The sequence below is a fragment of the Brachyhypopomus gauderio genome, chromosome 3, assembly GCF_052324685.1.
Source record: "Brachyhypopomus gauderio isolate BG-103 chromosome 3, BGAUD_0.2, whole genome shotgun sequence".
Taxonomy (NCBI): domain Eukaryota; kingdom Metazoa; phylum Chordata; class Actinopteri; order Gymnotiformes; family Hypopomidae; genus Brachyhypopomus; species Brachyhypopomus gauderio.
The window spans coordinates 3,541,603-3,564,602 of record NC_135213.1 but is presented as its reverse complement, the minus strand read 5'-3'; the positions used below and the strand labels follow the sequence as shown (position 1 = coordinate 3,564,602).

The 23,000-nt window shown below is 39.5% G+C and overlaps 1 protein-coding gene across 1 annotated transcript in view; it reads right to left on the bottom strand.

Moving 5' to 3' along the window:
* Positions 1-22,345, bottom strand: part of LOC143510014 (class I histocompatibility antigen, B alpha chain-like) — a 29,048-nt gene extending 6,703 nt beyond the window's left edge. Inside the window, exons 1-8 of the mRNA XM_076998966.1 lie at positions 22,132-22,345; positions 19,713-19,970; positions 17,967-18,218; positions 17,038-17,316; positions 16,825-16,929; positions 16,277-16,333; positions 9,595-9,642; positions 4,926-4,994 (exon numbers count right to left, since the gene is read on the bottom strand). Of these exons, the coding sequence (XP_076855081.1) occupies positions 4,930-4,994; positions 9,595-9,642; positions 16,277-16,333; positions 16,825-16,929; positions 17,038-17,316; positions 17,967-18,218; positions 19,713-19,970; positions 22,132-22,189 (1,122 nt within the window). The 5' untranslated portion in view covers positions 22,190-22,345 and the 3' untranslated portion in view covers positions 4,926-4,929. The remainder of the gene's footprint in view (positions 1-4,925; positions 4,995-9,594; positions 9,643-16,276; positions 16,334-16,824; positions 16,930-17,037; positions 17,317-17,966; positions 18,219-19,712; positions 19,971-22,131) is intronic.
* Between the last annotated feature and the right edge of the window lie 655 nt (positions 22,346-23,000).

Sequence of the window (23,000 nt, the reverse complement as noted above, 5' to 3'; positions counted from 1 at the left end):
AATTATCCTGTTCAATTATAAAGATTATGCTGGGCTGTGGCGGATGGACGAACGAACAAACGAAAGTTACTGAGGCGAGGGGGGGGGGGGGTGCTGTAGGTGACGACGACAATTGCGACGACATCTTACTCAAGCGAACCGAAACACTCACTGACTAACTTAATATACTACTAATCAACTGCATAAATTGTGTTAAATATTGAAATTACATCTGGTGACTTGACTAGGACTTGAAGTTTAAGACTTGGAACTTGACTCGAGACTCGCTTGTATTGACTTGGGACTTGACTGGAGACTTGATTGTATTGACTTGGGACTTGACTGGAGACTTGATTGTATTGACTTGGGACTTGTAACTTAGTGACTTGTTCACATGTCTGCTTGTACGTCACTTTCAAATGTCCTTTTTCAATATTTCCAGCACGTTACAGTAACATACTCAAAATGATTAATTCGCTTTTTATCACATTAAAAGAGATGGTACTGTGTTTGGTATAGTGGAGAAAGCATTCCTTTGCTCTGAGGGTCTACTGTAACAATCACAGGAAGCGCATCCCTTCATAAAGTTTGAAACTAACCATCTCTGAAGTTCCTGCAGCATGAAGTGAAAAATGCTATGGAAGGATTTCTTTCAGCCCCTCCACTGGAGACCCAAAGTTCACGACCCTAGGACTGAGGAAACCCTTCTGATCAGGTTCACCAAGACCTACTCTGAGGAATGATGGCTTCCACCAAGGAAGAGGGCCTCATTTGTGGCCTCCTTTGTTTACCTAAGCACAAAGCATCTCCTTTGGAATTTGCAAACAGACCTATACCCAAGAATGCCAGAACTGACCATGATTCTTATAACTATATTCTGGGATAATTACTGCAGTCTAACCCCTGTTAAGAGGAAGCAGCTCTTTAAGACAATTCTAAAGACACCAATCTTGGACTCTAATAAAGAAAAGGATCAATTATAGCGAAAGAATCCAAGATTATCTGATCATGGAGACAGCAATATTTAGTTTCTGGAACCTAACTAGACAATTCTACACTGTGCTATCAGGACTGATATTTGAACATAAAGATTAAATTCTGTCTAATTTTTTATTGAAATGATTATGTGAACTGTGTTCCATATTACTGCATATATATTATTTATCATATTTCCCATGTTTACCATGTTATTTACTTATGAGACTAATATCACATTCCTTTTATTCTTATTAGTGTAATGTAATTTGACAACTATTAAGTTGATTACTTCCTCAGCTTCAGAGTTAAGGAAGCCTGTTAAGTCATAGATGGCTTTGAAAGTGTGAATACTATTAAAATGCCTTAACTAATATATCCTGACAAACCAACTCTTCTTCATTCCTAAGTGATATACCTGTAGGAAAAGTGCAAATACACTTTTCCATGTCTGTTGATATGTAATTTGACATTTTCTATCTTTGCCAAGCTTCTGTATCTTAGTTGTTGCATTTCTTTTGTTTCCAACTGGAGGGAAATACCTTAACTTTGAATATGCATAGACATGACAGCTAGTCCCTCCCTTCTTGCCGCGCTCTTGGATCAATACTAAAATTTTGTAACCTAGTAAGAAAAGTTAGTTGAATTGGAAGTCGGAATTAGGAGTTGGAAAGAAACCAAAACATCGCTACAAGAAATGTGCCTGGATTTCCATGACATCAATCTCAAGGGAATCCAAGAACTAAGTACAAGTTAATAAGTATATTAAATAAAGCCCAAGATCTTTTTAGCCTGTGAGTTAGTTTAAACTCACGTAATTTGCTCTAACGCATGTCGCAAAGAAGAAATTAATACAAATTCTAGAGTAGCGCATAAAAACTGGCGAGTGAGCACACCTGTCCAAGTCCACAAAGGCCTTGATTAACCAAGTGTACAGCTCAACTTCACCAAACAGCTGGGTCACTATGAGTACTTGGTATAACCTTGGAAAGTACGCGTGGGTTTATTTTGGACCTCAAAATACCGCATACCAGTAGACAGCCATCCGAGCCTGGAAGACTCTTCATTCATCATGCTGCTTTGATGCCAGTCTGGTTTACTGCTATTATTAATACTCACTATAGGATTAGCATCTCTGACCAAAATAGCATGATGCATACATTTTAGCCAGTTCTTGGCTTACATCTCAGACCTAGCATTCATCTAATTTTATCATGCCAGTATCTTCCACATAATAGTTTCTAGATCTGGTAAATGTAGAGGTAAATGTATGCTCTTCTGCCTTGTCCCCGGCGTAGATAGCACTAGGTCCTGGTTCTCATCCTTCTTAGCGTCACAACATGAATGAAGAAAGTTTGTGTGATTGAAACGCAATTTGGCCTCCATGATGGTTCTGGACGGAAATTGCTGGTGACTGTGTCATTGAAATTGCCGATTTCGAAGTACCCTGTTTGCTTATTAAGTCAATATGATAATTAATTATATATATAACCCCAACGCCCCCAAAAAAGCCCTCGAATCTACACAATTCGCAATGGTGTTCGAGTAATGAGGTACAAATACAACGGGAGACTAACAAAATAACTTGACCTAGAACAAGGATGCAGGGTTAGTGGAGGGAACAAAGAATAACCAAAACATACCAGCATAGGGGAGAGGGATCTGAACAAAATACCTGAGAGCAAAGGAGCAACACCAAGCAGGAAACATGAACATAGAACAATGACCGACACAGAGGTGAAATACAGCAGGGATTAAATACACAGAGACTAACTGGACACAGGTGGCAGGCGAAATTCGCCGTTTTGAAGTTGAAAAGGGTGACCTACGCGAATCTACACAATTCGCGTAGGTCACCCTTTTCAACTTCAAAACGGCGAATTTCGCCTGCCACCTGTGTCCAGTTAGTCTCTGTGTATTTAATCCCTGCTGCAGCATTGCAGACCTTTGGCATTCTAGCTGTTAATTTGCTGAGGTAATCTGGAGAAATTTCACCCCATGCTTCCAGAAGTCGCTCCCACAAGTTTGATTGGGTTAATGGGCACTTTTTTCGTACCATACGGTCAAGCTGCTCCTACAACAGCTCAATGGGGTTGAGATCTGGTGACTGCGCTGGCCACTCCATTACCGATAAAACACCAGCTGCCTGCTTCTTCTCTAAATAGTTTGTGCATAATTTGGAGGTGTGCTTTGGGTCATTGTCCTGTTGCAGGATGAAATTGGCTCCAATCAAGCGCTGTCCACAGGGTATGGCATGGTGTTGCAAAATGGAGTGATAGCCTTCCTTATTCAAAATCTCTTTTACCTTGTTCAAATCTCCCACTTTACCAGCACCAAAGCAACCCTAGACCATCACATTACCTCCACCATGTTTGACAGATGGTGTCAGGCACTCTTCCAGCATCTTTTCAGTTGTTCTGCGTCTCACAAATGTTCATCTGTGTGATCCAAACACCTCAAACTTTGATTCATCTGTCCAAAAAAAACACTTTTTTCCAATCTTCCTCTGTCCAATGTCTGTGTTCTTTTGCCCATATTAATCTTTTTCTTTTATTAGCCAGATATGGCTTTTTCTTTGCCACTCTGCCCTGAAGGCCAGCATCCCGGAGTCGCCTCTTCACTGTAGACGTTGACACTGGCGTTTTGCGGGTACTATATAATGAAGCTGCCAGTTGAGGACCTGTGAGGCGTCGATTTCTCAAACTGGAGACTCTAATGTACTTGTCTTCTTGCTCAGTTGTGCAGCGGGGCCTTCCACTTCTCCTTCTACTCTGGTTAGAGCCTGTCTGTGCTCTCCTCTGAAGGGAGTAGTACACACCATTGTAGGAAATCTTTAGTTTCTTGGCAATGTCTCGCATGGAATAGACTTCATTTCTCAGAACAAGAATAGACTGTCGAGTTTCAATTGAAAGTTGTTTTTTTCTGGCCATTTTGTGAGTTTAATTGAACCAACAATTGTGATGCTCCAGATTCTCAACTAGCTCAAAGGAAGGTCAGTTTTATAGCTTCTCTAATCAGCAAAATTGTTTTCAGATGTGCTAACCTACTTGCACAAGGGTTTTCAAGGGTTTTCTAAATATCCAATAGCCTACTTACACAGTTAGCAAATACAATGTACCATTAGAACACTGGAGTGATGGTTGTTGGAAATGGGTCTCCATACACCTATGTAGATATTGCATTAAAAACCAGACGTTTACAGCTAGATTAGTCATTTACCACATTAATAATGTATAGAGTGTATTTTTGACGCATTTAATGTTAGCTACATAGAAAAAAACTGCTTTTCTTTCAAAAATAAGAACATGTCTAAGTGACCCCAAACTTTTGAATGGTAGTGTACATTTATTCATTAAACCAATTACTGTGGCAAATATATTTCAACCAGTGGTATTGGGTCATCTATTCCTGTTATGAAATACATATTTCCCTGAAATTTCAGGTTGGTGCCCCTTATCAATATATCGCTACATTGGTAATAGCAGAAGAATGACTGTATTACATAAGCTTGTTGGATATATACTTAAAATATATGCTAGTTTGGTTAGGATTTGCTCCGGTAACTAACTTGGTTACCAAGCTAGCATACATTTTATGTAATGGTTGTTTATTTTCAAAACACCCAATCTTAACGTCTTCATGTTCACTCAAATTTTGCCCTGGAATTACAAGAGGCTTGTATTTGTAAACGTAATACAAGCGATCAATTCAGTCAGATAGCTATTTGTTGTGAAACAAATTACTTCAAGCATTTTCAAGTACTTTAGCCAAAGTATGATAGCTACCACATATCGTGTCGGAATGTGATGCTTCAAGTATAAAAGTTTCAGCCGCTCTCACAGGTTCGCACGCAGTGTGCGGAATCGAGCGCTACGGTCAGATGCAAAAGTATAACTGAGCCTTTAGGTAGACAAAGCTATAGAATTTAGAAACATCTTTATGGAGAAAATAAGAATAATAAAACTCCTTACCTTCTTAAGTCAACAAGTGCATCCTGATGACGACATCTGAGCTGGTGCACGATGGTGTTCCATCAGAAGCTGTAAAACATGACAGCAAAATGTTTGGTAATTGTTTAATTGTTGTGAAATGTAATACAGTTAGACTTAAAAGTCTGTCATAAAGCAGTTTTTGTCGTTAAGCGTGACCCTAGATTTGGGTTAGGTATTAATGGCAGGCAACGGTACATTAATTAACCATTAATGGTACATGGTTCTTTTCACATACTGTACTTCACTGGATACTTCCATTGCTTTCATACTGTATTTAAAAATTCTTATCATTTTTTAATAGTATTTAAATACAGTATTAAAAAGCTAAATGTTCTTGTGCGTGCGTACAGCGTGAGAAAGAGCGACTGCGTTGCCGAGATGGGCTGTGGTGGAGGCTGCGCTGCCTCAGCTTATCGTACACAACACTACACAACACTCTACAACACTCCACTGTGCTGCCACTGCTCTTCCGCGCACCAAGCAAAATAAAAAAAAAAAGTCGTCGTAACTCCAATCTGTCATTAACAAGACTCGTCGTTAATCGGGGACTCACTATACAATTACAATTTCAAGCATTTTCTATTTTAGCCAAAATTCCAGCACTTTTCAAACCTGGAACAGCATTAAAATTCATCAGGTAAATGTTCCTTCCCCTTTTTTGTTGGGTAATTCTTTATACTAGGTAGAACACTGCAAAGAATGACGCGCCCAGTATAATCGCTTCCGCCGCTCTCACAGGTTCACACGAAGTGTGCTGAGTCGAGCGCTACGGTCAGACACAAAAGTATAACTGAGCCTTTAGCCTCTCTTCCCATTAAAATCTGAGGCTCACATTTAATATCCTGCAGCTTAGACGTTTACTGTAACTGATTATCATGGGGGGAGGGGCCTGTAGCTGTAAAATCAATTCACCATGTTGTAGTAGATCCTTTGTCTTTGTCAAATTGTGCTATTTATATATATATACACCGTATTTTCTTGACTATAGAGCGCACCTCAATATAAGCCGCACCTACAAAGTAAAAAAAAAAAGCCGCACCGGCCTAAAAGCCACATATCTACTGAACTGAATGCATTTAACTGAACTGATCAGTTTCCGAACGGTGTCTGTAGTGCGACAGAATTGGCTTTCAGCCGGTGTTGTGCCGAATTCCGACTGCCCTCATTTATCCGTGCATAAAGACGCTACAGATTATATTGTCGATTTACGTTTTTATGCATAAATAAGATCTAGACTTTAAATATCCACCACAGCAAACGGCACAGCATTATCTATGTCCAAAGCCACACTGGCTCAAGGGTGTTAATTATTTTAAATAAAATACACACTGGCTATAACGAAGTTCACCTCTGACCACATGACCTTGCAGTATTAAAGCAGTATTATGTCTAAATATCTAGTTAGGATAAAACTAGAGTGTGTCCTCTATTTTATATATATATATATATACTGCTCAAAAAAAATAAAGGGAACACTCAAATAACACATCCTAGATCTGAATGAATAAAATATTCTCATTGAATACTTTGTTCTGTACAAAGTTGAATGTGCTGACAACAAAATCACACAAAAATCATCAATGGAAATAAAATTTATTAACCAATGGAGGCCTGGATTTGGAGCCACACACAAAATTAAAGTGGAAAAACACTACAGGCTGATCCAACTTTGATGTAATGTCCTTAAAACAAGTCAAAATGAGGCTCAGTATTGTGTGTGACCTCCACGTGCCTGTATGACCTCCCTACAACGCCTGGGCATGCTCCTGATGAGGTGGCGGATGGTCTCCTGAGGGATCTCCTCCCAGACCTGGACTAAAGCATCCGCCAACTCCTGGACAGTCTGTGGTGCAATGTGACGTTGGTGGATGGCGAGACATGATGTCCCAGATGTGCTCAATCGGATTCAGGTCTGGGGAACAGGCGGGCCAGTCCATAGCTTCAATGCCTTCATCTTGCAGGAACTGCTGACACACTCCAGCCACATGAGGTCTAGCATTGTCCTGCATTAGGAAGAACCCAGTGTCAACCGCACCAGCATATGGTCTCACAAGGGGTTCTGAGGATCTCATCTCGGTACCTAATGGCAGTCAGGCTACCTCTGGTGAGCACATGGAGGGCTGTGCGGCCCTCCAAAGAAATGCCACCCAACACCATTACTGACCCACTGCCAAACCGGTCATGCTGAAGGATGTTGCAGGCAGATCGCTCTCCACGTCTGTCACATGTGCTCAGTGTGAACCTGCTTTCATCTGTGAAGAGCACAAGGCGCCAGTGGCAAATTTGCCAATCCTGGTGTTCTCTGGCAAATGCCAAGCGTCCTGCACAGTGTTGTGCTGTGAGGACAACCCCCATCTGTGGAGGTCGGGCCCTCATACCATCCTCATGGAGTCGGTTTCTAACCATTTGTGCAGACACATGCACATTTGTGGCCTGCTGGAGGTCATTTTGCAGGGCTCTGGCAGTGCTCCTCCTGTTCCTTCTTGCACAAAGGCGGAGGTAGCGGTCTTGCTGCTGGGTTGTTGCCCTCCTACGGCCTCCTCCATGTCTCCTGGTGTACTGGCCTGTCTCCTGGTAGCGCCTCCAGCCTCTGGACACTACGCTGACAGACACAGCAAACTTTCTTGCCACAGCTCGCATTGATGTGCCATCCTGGATGAGCTGCACTACCTGAGCCACTTGTGTGGGTTGTGTGAGTCCGTCTCATGCTACCACGAGTGTGAAAGGACCACCAACATTCAAAAGTGACCAAAACATCAGCCAGAAAGCATAGGTACTGAGAAGTGGTCTGTGGTCCCCACCTGCAGAACCACTCCTTTATAGGGGGGGTCTTGCTAATTGCCTCTCATTTCTACCTGTTGTCTATTCCATTTGCACGACAGCAGGTGAAATTCCCTTTATTTTTTTGAGCAGTGTTATACATATATATATATATATATACACATATATATATACACACATATATATATATATATATATATATATATATATATATATATATATATGATATATATATATATATCAGTGGGGAACCGTCAGGGCCCTCTACGCTCTCTCAGAGGGCCTAAAATATTCTTAAAACATTATATATATAATTATCCAATTTTATTTTATCTACTTACAGTTTTACAATCGACATCTAAACAATTAAAAAAATATAAGCAAATAAATTATTCATCCATGTCTATTCAATCTGTGTTGGAAGGTGAGGGGTTAAGTGGAAGCCTGTGAGCCTGTGTCTCCCCCCATCAGGACTGTGATGCCCGCTGTTCGTTTACAGAGGGCCTGGTAGTTATAATTCAGCGCAATACCAATTTCAAATGACAGCAAAATTGACCAATCATATCTTCCCTCTTAGTGGGCGGGCTTAACTGTATGATAATTTCCGCCCGCTGTGGAGACGCTAGCTGTCGTTAGCACCGCCGCTAGCTAGTTTCGATTAAGTCCTTTGACGTCCTCATTTACATATTCCGCTTCCGCGAACCACGGAGCTGTGAAACCTTATTTTGTTTGGAAACTTATTTTGCTTAACAAGTTATCTAGTACAAATGTGATTGTTTATTGCGTTTCTAAAGCTATACTGTCGTCTCGGTTTTTCGGTTTTTTCTTTATTCTTTATTGCAGTTTATTAGAAGAGGAAAAAAATTTCTCGGGGGGGGGGGGGGGGTGGGGGGTGGGGTAGCGGGCCCAGGTTTAATGGTCACGGTTCGCTACTGATTATATATATATATATATATATATATATATATATATATATTTATTTATTAGGGGTGTGCATAGATAAATTTTTTAAATCTAGATTAATCTCACTGAAATCTTGAAATTTATCTATATTAAAATGGCTCATATTCGTGCTACCCAAGTAATGACTAAAAGTCAGTTTTTAGATAGGGTTTCTTAATACAGAGGGTGCATTAGACCAGGGGCTCATCTCCTGTTTCCAAAATGCATCAATGACTTGAGGAAGCTGTTCTACTTTGATACTTGAAGAAAAAAAAAACATGCTCAAGAAAATGTAGGCTCCTCGTGTTCAATGGTTTATTCAATTAAACATGAATTTGAAATGTAAGCCAACATTTAGTACATTTAACCTCACGGACGTAATTTGGGGGGGGGGGGGGGGGTGTAACGGGGACATGTCGTCCCCGTCAACATGTCCCCCCCACTTTTTCAAAAGCCGGTTTTGGTTCTCTGCAGTTTTAACGGTTAAAAATAAATATTTAAATAGCGACGAATCTAGCGTTAGGACCATGCAGAAAACAACCGCTCCGAGCTCCGGTAAGACTTTACGTTCCTAAAAATGAATTTTCCATGACGCAAACCTGGCGACTTCGTGGCTGCATCCATGTAAACACACGTACGATTTATAATTCACAGGTTTGAAAACTCGTTCTCGCCCCTACTGTGCAATTTGGTTAGGAATACAGCCGAGCTAAACTATCAAGTTGAAAGTCATCATAGTTTGCTTACCTATTTTGACCCAGTTCCCAACCCAACTTTAAGAATAGATTAACGGCGATCATTTTTATATCGCCCGATAAGAGTATCAAATTTACGAACACCGTTAACAGCCCACCACTTATATAACTTTATAGAGGACACACTGCTCTCCATAAAAACACTCTAAACAAACAAACAACACCCTTACCATCTGAAACCCTTTCATCTGAGCTGGTGGATGATCCTCCATCAGAGACTGTAAAACATTTAACAGATTCAAAGTTAAACACTCAGGAGATTAATGATCTGAACTAAACAACTCTATTATGATGCTAATCTCTTATTAGGGCCCACAGCACGGTTGTTCACAATTGTTTTCTGTATTTAAGATGTGAAATAGGGTGATATGACCCACGTTCCTTTTCATCTTTCCCTGGTTTAAAAAGTAAAATTATAGTGGCCTCTGTTAATATTGTTGGCAATGTTTTGGGATCTTTGATTCATGAAACATAGCCTGTAATAGTGGAGTTAATTGCCTGGAGAATGTTTTAAAGAATACACTTGGGTAACCATCTGGGCCTGGCGCCTTCCCGTTCTGCATTGCCCGAATAGCATCCTCAATTTTAGTCGATGAAATAGGGAATTCTAATTCTGCTCTACTGACCTCATTTACTTTAAGCACATTCAACTGACTAAAAAAATCTGACATATCTGTTTTGTCTGAAGGCGCTTCAGATAAATACAGGTTTGAATAAAATGTCTGAAAAGTATGATTAATTTCCAAAGGATCATCTATGAGTTCGCCATTGTTCTTCTTAATACTTGAGATATGTTGCTCAGATGATTTACATTTTAACTGGTGAGATAACAGATGGCCTGACTTTTCCCCTGACTTTTTATGTTCATACACAAAGCCCTGCAATTTCAATAGCATCCTCTCAGTTTTCTCAGATACCAATATCTCATATTTAGCTTGAAGTTCCCTTATAGAGTTCTGGACTGGGATTATTTCCTGAATATTTTTTATCAACCCTTCTAACTCTTTACGTTTGTTTTTATTCACCATTGATTTGTACGAGATAATTTTCCCCCTAATAACCACTTTAAGTGTCTCCCATAGCACTGAGGAAGATACTTCATCACTGTCAATGAAATCAAGGAATTCTTCAATGGCTGATGAGATCATTTGGCAAAACTGTTTATCTTTTAATAGATAAGTATCCAACCTCCAAGGAATGTATTCCTGGCTTTTTTGGGTTAAAGAAAGGTTCAGAAATACTGGGGCATGATCGGATTCAACTATAGATGAATATTCAATTTTTTATTTTACCAATGGTAACAATGTACTATCAATAAAAAGTAATTAATTCTGCTATACACAGACATGTATAAAGTATTAGAGACCCAGACTTGAGAAAGTACAAGTAATCTATCAAAAAAGTGACTTGAATAGAAGTTGAAGTGTTCTTTAAAAACTTGACTTAAGTAGAAGTACAGAAGTATTCAGCATTTTTTGTACTTAAGTATTGCAAGTAGTTTATTCAAAAATTTATTCGAATATTTGAATTATTTGAATTTATTACTCAAGTACTGAAAGTAAAAAGTATTGTGTTTTGAATTAATTAAAGAAAGCCATCAAAGTTTGATTATCAATTGTTTTTATATATAACTTACAAATCAAAGCTGTCAAAGACCACAAATACAAGTGTTCTGCATGTAAAAACAAGTAGCAACTTAAAAAACTGGGCTTAACACGTACACAAAAAAACAGATAACCTATGTCCCACTATGTCGTAGGTTTGACACAGAAGTACAAGTTTGCCTTAATTTAGCTGAGAAAACGAGGTGCATTTTGGATGTTAAATCCGTTTGTCGGATTCTAAGGGTGAGCCTACTGCCCTGCGTTTACCCTCAATAAATGCCCATACCCTATAAAAACACTACACTTGTCACGTAGGGCTACGCCCCCTTTCCTAGCTGTGACTTCGGTTCCCTGCTCCTCGTGTCTGTGTTGTTCCCTGCATGTCTGTCTCCATGGTTTCCCCTCGTCTGTCACGCCCGTGTCGTCATTGTCTTCACCTGCGTCTAGTTTAGTTCCATGTATTTATATCCCTGTGTCTCCCTAGCCCTTTGTCTGTTATTTTGTGCATTGGTATTCTTTGTGGATCTGTGTGCTGTCTTCGCTACCGTCTGGTATTTACATTCTCCATTGTTTTACTCCCTGTTCTTATTCCCTGCCTCGCTCGTTTTGTTCTTTGTTAGTCATGACTGTGTATTTTTCTTGTTCCGGTTGCCTCCCTGATATGACCCATGCCTGCCCATTTGACCATGAGTTTGGAATTCCCTTTAATAAATCTCACTTTCCTCAGCGTTTGTGTACGCCTCCTAGCTCCGCAGCATGAGCTACGTTACAACACTACAAAAATGGGCACATGATTAGTCAGCACGAAAGGAGACACGGATTACTGTTGCCAAAAACACAACTCAGTGTGACAGTCTTTATGATTGCCAGCTAATGTTAAGTGAATACTGCAGCACGTAAAAGTGGAAGTAGAAGGAAAAAAATAATACTCCAGTAAAGTACAGATACAGCATTTTAGTACTTAAGTACAGTAGTGAAGTAGTAACTTAGTTACTAAACATCTCTGGCTATACGCATGATGTACATAAGAGAAATAAGAGTAAGTCTTACTCAGGGGGAAACTAAAGCGCCATGGGTCGGTACAGCCTACCTGAGCCATAAACAGTGACAGTTTTTTTGCCATTTAGAGGGAGAAATAGATCTTGGATTAGAGTGATCCAAAGATGGGTTAATAACGCAATTCAAATCTCCTCCACAAATTAAATGGTGGGAATTGAGATCTGGAATGGATGCTATCAATCTGTCCATAAATCTCTTATCCCATTATGACCACATATCGTCCTTGTGAGTCTTCTATTACCTTAGTAGGATTATAAGGAACCTTTTTATGTACCAAGATAGCAGAGTTGTATAGTAACGAAGTAGAACTACTTCACTAATGTACTTAAGTACTAAAATGCAGTATCTGTACTTTACTGGAGTATTATTTTTTTTCTCCTACTTCCACTTTTACTTCACTACATATTTTCCATCAGTTTAATACTTTTACTCAGATACATTTTTTACGTGCTGTATAGTTACTCGTTACAATTATAAACATGTTAGCTGGCGCCGTCACCGGGTCAAGCGATCAGGCTGTCTATGAGAAAACTGCACATGCTCCGGTCGCGTCTCATTTACTCTGCTACTGCCTTCACTGAACACTTGAGCTTCGTAATCTAGGTTCACTTGACACGTCGTGACTGCCGCAAGGGTCCTCACGGCAAAAATTATGCAATTGCGGTGGCTCCGCCCATACCTGTTGGCTGCGCTCGGTCGTGTCGCGAGGTCATGCACCTCTCGATTTTTGTGCATGCGAAGTTACAAGGTGGAATTCATGCACTTGTTCAACAATTTGAAGGTCCATTTTCAATATTTTCCAGCACTTTCAGCTTAATTTACATACAATTTAATACAAATACACATATACTCAAAATTATTCCAAATAATTCGCTTTTTATCTCATTAAAAGAGATGGTCCCGTGTTTGGTAACAGCAGAAGAGCAGCATAAGTGCTGCATAATAAGCTTGTTGGCGTTTTAATGTACATATATCGACACCTTCCACACCTTCAACATCGAGTGATCGTGGCGGTCAGGGTGAGGAAGGAGACCACCCTGGCCCTACCTAGATACAGTGTTTGCGTTTGCTGGAGTGAAAGTAAATTCCTATAGGATGAAGTGCCATCTCTGCCTCCCTAAAGAGGGTGAAATATTGGCCTTCAAAAATTCACCTTCGAACTTGAAGAAACATCAATGTAAGTTATAAATATAATGCACAGAAGACACACCAGCTTTAGCTGTCAGCAAGCGTTAGTTAGGTTAGATATCTTAGCTAACTAACCTATTATGTTCATGACGTGCTCCAGTATTCACTTAACGGGACATAGGTTATCTGTTTTTTGTGTATGAAGTGATAAGCCCAGTTATTTAAGTTGCTACTTGTTTGTACATACAGAACACTTGTATTTGTGGTCTTTGACATCTTTGATTTATAAGTGATATATAAAAACAATTGATAATCAAACTTTGACAGCTTTCTTTAATTAATTCAAAACACAATACTTTTTACTTTCAGTACTTGAGTAATACATTTTAGCATAAACTACTTGCAATACTTAAGTACAAAAAATGCTGAATACTTCTGTACTTCTACTAAAGTAAAGTTTTTAAAGAACACTTCAACTTCTACTCAAGTCAATTTTTTGATAGAGTACTTGTACTCAAGTATGGGTCTCTAATACTTTATACAACACTGCAAGATATCCACCTCTCTAGACTTGATGATCAAACTTTGAATGAAACGACTGACCCACCCATGCTTTTCTCAATCTAAAATGATCTTTCACCAGTAAATGAGTTTCTTGCAAAAAAGCAGTTTCACATTTTAATTATTTTAAATGTGCGAAGATTCTTGCCCGCTTCACAGGACCATTCATCCCTTTCACGTTCCAGCTTATAAACCTGACAGCCTCACCTACATTAGAATTAAGGCCACTCATAAAGATAAAATTTAAATTGGTAGGCTACATGTACAAGCAAACAGAAAAAGACTCACCATGACAACAGTGAAAAACCCTTGACGCACATCCAACCCACCCCTTGAAATGCCTATGTTTAAATCTCTAGGGATAAAATAATTCTATATTTTAAGTCTTTTTAGCCTTTAATCCTGTTTTGAGACACTGTAGACACTAATAATGGGGCAATTATGGTCTGGTGATCTTGTGACCGGAAGGTTGTGGGTTCCCAGCTAAGCCTCGACTGAAGTGCTGTTGAGCAAGTCACTTAACCCCAACTGCTCCCCGGGTGCCAGGTTAGGGTTGTCCACTGCTCTGGGCACATGTGCACCACAGCCCCCTAGTGTGTGTCACTAGTGTGTGTGTGTGTGTGTGTATATACCACAGTCCCCTATTGTTCACTAGTGTGTGTGTGTGTGTGTGTGTGTGTGTCCACTGCACAGATGGGTTAATTGTGATGTGAAGATTTTGGCAAAAGTGCTTGCACATCGTATGGAAAAGGTAATGGCAGAGGTAATTTCCCCGGACCAAACTGTTTTATTTGGTTTTGGCCCTAATTTTAGAGAGTGGATTGAACTCTTGTATTTCAATCCTAAAGCATCTGTAACCAGAGGCAGTCTTTGCATAGAGGCGTGGCTAGGCAACTGCCTCCCACTGCAGCATACTGTATTAGCTGACTTATTTCTCACATATTAATGTTGATGGGTCCCCTAGCAAAATTCGCCTTGAGGCCCCAAATTTCTAAGTCCGCCACTGTCTGTAACCAATAGAAAAGTTTTTTCCATTGACAAGAGGAATCCGACAGAGATCACCAATCAGTCCCCTTCTGTTTGCTTTGGTTATAGAGCCTCATTCTATTGCGCTTAAGTCAAAGCCAGAAATAAGTGGGATTCATAGAGGCAGGCTGACCCACAACTTGTCCTTATATGCAGATGATTTTATTATTACATATCTCAGACCCTATTCATAGTCAAAAAAATTTTTGCAAACATTTGGTGTTTTTTCTGGCTATAAGGGCATGAATTTTACTAAAAGTGAGCGTTTCCCTATGAATGCCAAGGCTCGCTCTCTTCAGGATTCTGACATACCCTTTTCTGTGTCTAGGGATGGGTTCAAGTATTTAGGGATTAATTTGACTCCAACTTTTTTAGAACTGTTGGGTAAAAATTTCACCCCGTTGGTGGATAGGCTAAAGTCTGATTTTCAGAGATGGACTGCTATTAATTTGACATTGGTTGGTAGAATTAACTGTATTAAAATGAATGTTCTTCCAAGATTTCTTTATCTTTTCCAGTGTCTCCAATTTGTTTGCCGAAATCATTTTTTCAGTCTATTGATAGGTGTATTACATCCTTTATATGGGCAGGTAAAATTCCCAGAATACAGAAAACATTTCTTCAAAAACATTGCTCAGATGGAGGATTGGGATTGCCAAATTTACCAGTATGTTATTGGGCAGCTAATTACCAGAAAATACTATACTGGTGTCAGTCATCAGATTATGTCTGGCTTGAAGCTGAAAATAACACAATTCGAAATGTACAAAAGGATAAAAATCTGTATCAAGTCAAGAATCTAACTTTGATTTGTGTTTAGTAAAAAGATTTTAATAACTGTATAGAATTCTTTGAACTACTGTATGACTGCATTTGTTGGTCAAATAAAAACAAAGAAACCCCTTCTTTGTAATAAACATCTTAGGTCTTTATAATAACTCTTAGGTATTTTGCACATTTCTCTGATGAGAACCCCTGTGTATGATGTGAATGGGTGAATCTGTTAAAGTAGAATTAATAGGTATGGCAGGTATGAATGTCACACTAGGTGAAGATCAGCTTAGGAGTCCATGAGTGTATACACATCATGTGTGTTATATCGCCTCCTAGTGGTCCAAAATGGTTCATGCGCTGACTCGGAGCAATGCACTTACCAGTAATCTCTTTTACAGTGGTGCAAAATTATTGACAGTTTAAAAATAAAAATCTTAGCAGTGTAAGTATGATAAACATAGTGTAACATCTTTGACAGTTTATGGACCAGTTTTAAGTTTTAAAGAATGAATAGACCTACTTATTTGGGTGACATAAATAAAAGAAAAAAGGATGAAAACTGAAATTTCAGGAGTGTTAGTCCTACCAGACCTTCAAGATAAGAACATTCAATGAAATTTCTAAATGAATTTGTGATTTAATGGAGGCAGTTAACCAATGTCTGGTTCTTTTAAGAGAGTAAAAATAAATAAAAACTTACTGTTTGATTCCTGCAGTGTCTTTAAGGAGCTGGTGATCGATGACTCTCCAGCAGAGGCTGCAGAAAAAAATAAACACTCAGATTAAAGATGAAAGATAAACACTGATTAAAGATGAAAAACTGTACATCACAAATAAAATTATCTAGGAGTTTTGACTGTATCACATACGTGTATTAAGGTCTGTTGAAACAGGATTTAAGTCTAAAAAAGTGAAAAAAGATAATCTGAGGGAAAATGGACTAGAAACACTTATGTGAACAGTAATGAAAGTGTTTTAGTGTGAATGAGTGTATGTGAATGTGAACATCTGTTTAGAGCGGGACAGCACAGGTGACAGTAGGAGGGAAGGACACCAGTTTTGAGAAGATCAGTCTAGAAAGTTTAGAGGTTAAGGCTGAAACCATAACTGACCCAGAACCACAAAGATTCTTGAGATCATATTAGTATCAAATTGTAATTTTGTTGTAGTAAGTTAATACTTATTAAACCCACTATGCTCATAATACATCATTTAATCCCTTTGACATCATGTCTCCCCCTCTCTCACCATTCTTCTTCTTCTTCCTCCAGATGAAGAATCCAACACAGCCAATGAGGACCAGGAGGAGAACAGACACAACTACACCAACGATGACACCAACTGACACTCCACCTGAAATGTCATGGTGTTACACCACTGTAAATCCTCCATCTGTTGCACCATGAATAATTTCATAATGAACATATGCAGCTTTTACCCTCTGGACATAAGCAGTCATACCTGGATAGAATGGTCTCACAACATCTCTCTCCAGTGCACTGTGCTGAACTACACAGGTGTATTTATGATTCTTCAGCTCCTCAGGTGAGACTGTCAGAATGCTCCTCTTCTGGAAGGTACCATTGTGGTTGGGTAATGTCTCTGTGAGATTTACATTGTTATGCAGGTCCTCTCCATTCCTCTGCCAGGAGATGTTCACTCCTCTGGGGAAGAAACCTGTAGCATGACACACCACTGGAGAAGAGGAGTCCTTCTGGAACACGGTCACTTCAGGAGGAACTGAAGAGAAAGGCAAAGGGACAAAAAGATGGGAATTGATATTACAACAAGCACTTACTAAGTGTGCATAATCTGTTATTATACTAACAATAGTGACATGCAAGTGCACTTAAAAGTAGTGTAGTGAATTAAATATGTAGTGATGCTAAATAGTAAAGAGCTGCATGGTGAAAAGGAAAAAAAATCCAGGGCATTCCACAAGTTTGTAAAATGGCTATGATCACACATCTGGCTTTCCCGTTGCAGACAGGGATTCAAACCCTTCTCGGAAAGTGCTCTATGCTATACCAATAAGGGTCTTTGAGCAAGCAGTACATTGACTTACTTCTGAAAATTGCTCTTGATAAGACCAATCACCAAATGCTTAGATGTGAAAGTAAACATTTAACCCCAACATTGGTTAAAGTTAAGAAATGGATCATTAAGAAATCATAGCCTTCAACATTAACACTAACTAGTGTCAGTAACCTTAATGTGCGTTAAAAGTATGTTTCTTCAGGCTGTACTATGCTCACAATTACCATCTTCAGAGAAAATATAACATGACATTAATAGGGCAGTTCACACACACACACACACACACACACACACACACACACACACACACACACACACACACACACACACACACACACACACACACAAACAACCTTTTCTGGCTTGGTCATCTGTATAATGCCTACAGGCAGTCTCCAAGTAGTCCTTTGTACAGCGATTGCTCTCTTTTGCTTTAGGAATCTTCAACATACGATTTGTGGTAACAGCTTTATCATTAGCTGCATTCCAGGGGCAGGGGTTCTGATCTACACAGATGGAGTCACCATCATAGCTGTATTGATCAGGTTTTATTTCAATCCCGTTATGTAGCTCACAGGTAGATGTCCACTGTAAGGTGTGAACCCCTGCAGACACACAAACAAGATCTGACACAACAGCACATGCAGCAGGTCCCAGAAGAAGAAAAAAAATCAACGGCCATCTGCTTATACAGCTCCCTTCTACTGATAATAATGTATCACATTCCATTACACTGTAAAGTCTCAGAAAATATGTTTTCTAAATATGAGGATAACATGTGGTACCATATATCATGGGGTTTGTAGCAACACCACATGTATGAGTTTGTTGATATACTTTTAGACCATAAAAATTAATGAATGTACAGTCATGGCCAAAAGTTTTGAGAATGATACAAATACTAATTTTTACAAAGTCTACTGCTTCAGTTTTTATAATGGCAATTTGCATATACTCCAGAATGTTATAAAGAGTGATCAACTTAACAGCAATTAATTGCAAAGTCAATATTTGCCTAGAAAATGAACATTATCCCCCAAAACACATTTCAACTTCATTGCAGCCCTCCATTAACACAGGTGTGGGTATTGATGAGGACAGGGCTGTCATCAACAGTTTGTCATGATTAAGTAAGAATGACACCACTGGACACTTTAAAAGGAGGCTGGTGCTTGGCATCATTATTTCTCTTCTGTTAACCGTGGTTATCTCTAAAGAAACACATGCAGTTATCATTGCACTGCACAAAAATGGCCTAACAGGGAAGAGTATCGCAGCTAGAAAGATTGCACATCAGTCAACAATCTATTGCATCATCAAGAACTTCAAGGAGAGAGGTTCCATTGTTGCCAAAAAAGCTCCAGGGTGCCCAGAAAGACCAGCAAGCGCCAGGACCGTCTCTTAAAAGTGTTTCAGCTGTGGGATTGGGCTAACAGCAGTGCAGAGCTTGCTCAGGAATGGCAGCAGGCAGGTGTGAGTGCATCTGCACGCACTGTGAGGAGGAGACTCTTGGAGCAAGGCCTGGTCTCAAGGAGGGCAGCAAAGAAGCCACTTCTCTCCAGAAAAAACATTAGGGACAGACTGATATTCTGCAAAAGGTACAGGGAGTGGACTGCAGAGGACTGGGGTTAAGTCATTTTCTCTGATGAATCCCCTTTCTGATTGTTTGGGACATCTGTAAAACAGCTTGTTCGGAGAAGACGAGGTGAGCACTACCACCAGTCTTGTCTCGTGCAACTGTAAAGCATCCTGAAACCATTCATGTGTGGGGTTGCTTCTCAGCCAAGGGAATCGGCTCTCTCACAGTCTTGCCTAAAAACACAGCCATGAATAAAGAATGGTACCAGAATGTCCTCCGAGAGCAACTTCTCCCAACCATTCAAGAGCAGTTTGGTGATCAACAATGTCTTTGCAAATATAATATTTGTGTCACTCAAAACTTTTGGCCATGACTGTACACATGAAGGAAATTGTCTCTAGCTGCAATTGTGGTACACTGTAATGATGAGCACAATTAGGCCTAGTCTCTAATATTGAAATACTACTGCTGTCACATGCTACAAGTTATTAAGAAAAGTTCTGAATGTGCTCCACTTTACCTTCCGTGTGACGGAAATATTTCATTAATTCAATCAAAGTTGTATTGAAGGTGTCCTGATAACCTTCCTTGACTTGAGTCTGCCATGTCCTGTACAATGTATTTTTATTCCTCTCCGTCTGGATCTTTGGGATCACCTTCTTGATGTTGCTGTCATAGTACTCAAACTCTTCTCCATTCAAAAGATCAACAGCAGAGAACTCTGGGAAGTTTGTTCCTCGTGTAATTGCAGTATATTTGAACTGCAGATAGCAAGAGGCTGTCACAAAAAAAGGGAACAATTTTACAATGCAACACTTAAATGTTGCAACTGCCTGAAGATGTAAAAGTAATGAATTTAATACACATTAGTCATTGATTCACTCTGAATTAATGAATCAGTGGTGGATTTAATATGGAAGGTGAGTCCAAATGAATAACAGATGCAATAAAACAGTGGCAACACATTACAAAAACTCTCAAATTAAATTATTTTTCCATTTTATATTTATTCTCAGGGAGAATAACTGATGAAAAATGCAACCCTATAGAATTCAGGTGTTTTGATATTTGAGGTGCAGGAAATGCTTTGATAGACCCGTCGTTCATCTGTTATCGAGTGTAGCGCGACAGAAATAAGTGATATTCATTCATTTTAAAAACGAAAGTAAAGCTAATTTTATATATTCTATCAAATAAAAACTATTTTTACATCCAATTGTTCATTTTTTGTGTTACACGAGGTCAGATTCTTTAGCTAACCAAACCTAGCCAGGTTAGAAATAGGGTTGCAGCGGTAACCGGTTTCACGGTATACCACGGTATTAAAATGCACGGTTATCATACCGTGTGCGTTTGCTTATTACCGGTAAAAAGCAAGCCAGCGGAGAAACTGACCCGCGCATGCGCAACTCCGCTCCGGTTCAGCTACTCAGCACACAGCAGTGAGAATGGCAGAAAGTGCATCAGACTTAACACATTTTTTTACAAAAAAAAAAAGCTAAACTAAAATCAGTGGCGAAAATGACGTAATCGCGGTGGCTCCGCCCGTGCGCGAGGGTCTCGCGCGCTGTCGATTCGCGAGGTCGTACACCTCTCGAATTTTGTAACTTTGCGCGCTGCGCCTCAGCGCAATGAACAAAGTCACGTTTGCAGGATTCATACACGTTTAAAAGGTGGAATTAAAACACTTGTACGTCACTTTAAAGGTCCGTTTCAATATTTCCCAGCACCTTAAACTTAATTAAGTTAAATATTTATACATATACTCGAAATAATTCGCTTTTTCATCACATTATTTAATGGTTGTTTATTTCCAAAACGCCCAATCTTAACGTCTTCACGTTCTCATGTTTTGTCCTGGAATTAAAAGAGGCTCGTATTTGTTAACGTAAGACAAAAGAACTGTGCGGAGTCGCGTGCTACGGTCACTAGTGAAAGTATAAACCTAGCTTTTTATGGTCATTGCTTTCACTGGATGTGAAAGACGCTATTAATTTACATGCGTTCAAATTCTAACGTACCTGTTTTTGATATGTTAAAACCAGACTCGGTGTGAAAACCTTAAAATAGAAATCTCTATTGTGATGATGTCAGAAATAAATCCTCTCTTCCTGCAGTATCTGGTTATATTCCAACTTGGCAGTACAACGGACGTTTACAACAGTTGTTGATCAGACACTGACCCAGGCTGAGTTTATCAGATATTAAATAATTTAAACTTAAATAATTGTACTGAAATCCATGATTTAGGTTTCTCTAATTTTGCAGTATTTATATAAACATGTGTACAGCTTATTTTTTTAAAGGACACATTTTGTATACAATAGTTCCAGGTTTCTACAATAAATAGTTAATTGAACAAAAATAACTTGTAATTTCTTTAAGGGTCGGTGTATCTTTTAATAATATACAAACTAACTGTGATACCGTGATAACCGTGATACCGCGGTATTTTCTGAGACGGTTATCATACCGTGAAAATCTCATACCGTTGCAACCCTAGTTAGAAATAAAACTACCTGGCTAGTCGACTAGCTTGTTAAGCTAGCTAGTTCGGAAGTTTCTGGAAGTCACAAAAGCAACAAACTTTACTTCGGAATGAGTATTAACTATTGTTAGACATGTCACATTATAGTACATAATGCGAACAATGTCCTGCCATTGGACTTTATAATCTTTATTTAGTAAAAATAATTTTATTATTATTACAGCCTATTATTAAATCTAGTCGAGGACTAAAATTAGCTAGCTATTTGGGTTACTACCATTAAATTTATTATTTCAAATGTCAAATAGGTCACGCGGGATTTATCCGGTGCAAATTGGTCATACATTATACAGACGTCTTGTAGTCCGAATATGGCTTTTGATGTGTATACATAAATGCTAAGTTTTAGCTAGCTACAGCATAGCATAACACGTGTGCCATTCATACTCACCTGTGGCCAGGTGAAATCCAAACTCGAGAAAAGGAATTAGAAACACCATAAGCTCCATGGTGTAGGCTACAGCCAGAAAGAGCTACATGTAAAACCTCTAAAAATCGATCGACAAAATCCGCACACAATGGCTTTCAGTAAAGACAGAAAAGATCACGTATATGAATTAACGACGAGTTCATCCGAGCCGGTAAGCGCTTCAGTGCCAAGCAGTGTTGCCAGGTCCTACAAAAATATCCCGCCCAAAGTCAGTGTAAAATCCGCCCCTCATAAGCCTAAACTAGCCCAAAGCCCAAAGTTGTTGAGCGGGGGGGGGGGTGGCGGCGAGTGTAAGTTGTTGAGCGGGGGTAATTGTCGACCGGAAAAGCAGTGTTACAGTGTTAAAATTGAGACTATTTAAGTATTATATCGCCATCGATTCTTATTGTTGACTTGTAACTCCCGCGGTGGCCCAACTCAAAAGTAGCCCAAAAAACCGCACCCCGCGACCCCAGATTTTTTACCCGCGGAAGGAGTTTCAAACAAGCCCAATTTGGCGTGAAAACCGCGAACCTGGCAACACTGAATGAGGAGGCCAATGCTGCTGTGAGAATAGGAAATCTCTTAACGCCAATCATAGTGCCGCTTCAAGGATAAGGTTCCGCCTTTCAGGAGAAACAGCCAATCAGCTTGCTGGTTTTGTGAGCGCGGAGGAGAGCCCACCCCCACCCCCGCGTTTTGGCAGCAGGTTGCAGGTAGCTGACGGTGAAAGAAAATGGATATACGGCGTTTTTTCAAGGAGAAAGGTAACGGTAGTTAACTATGTAAACTGTGATGACATTGTTTGTGGAGCTATCTGATAGCTGGTTAAAAACACACGTCTCCGAATC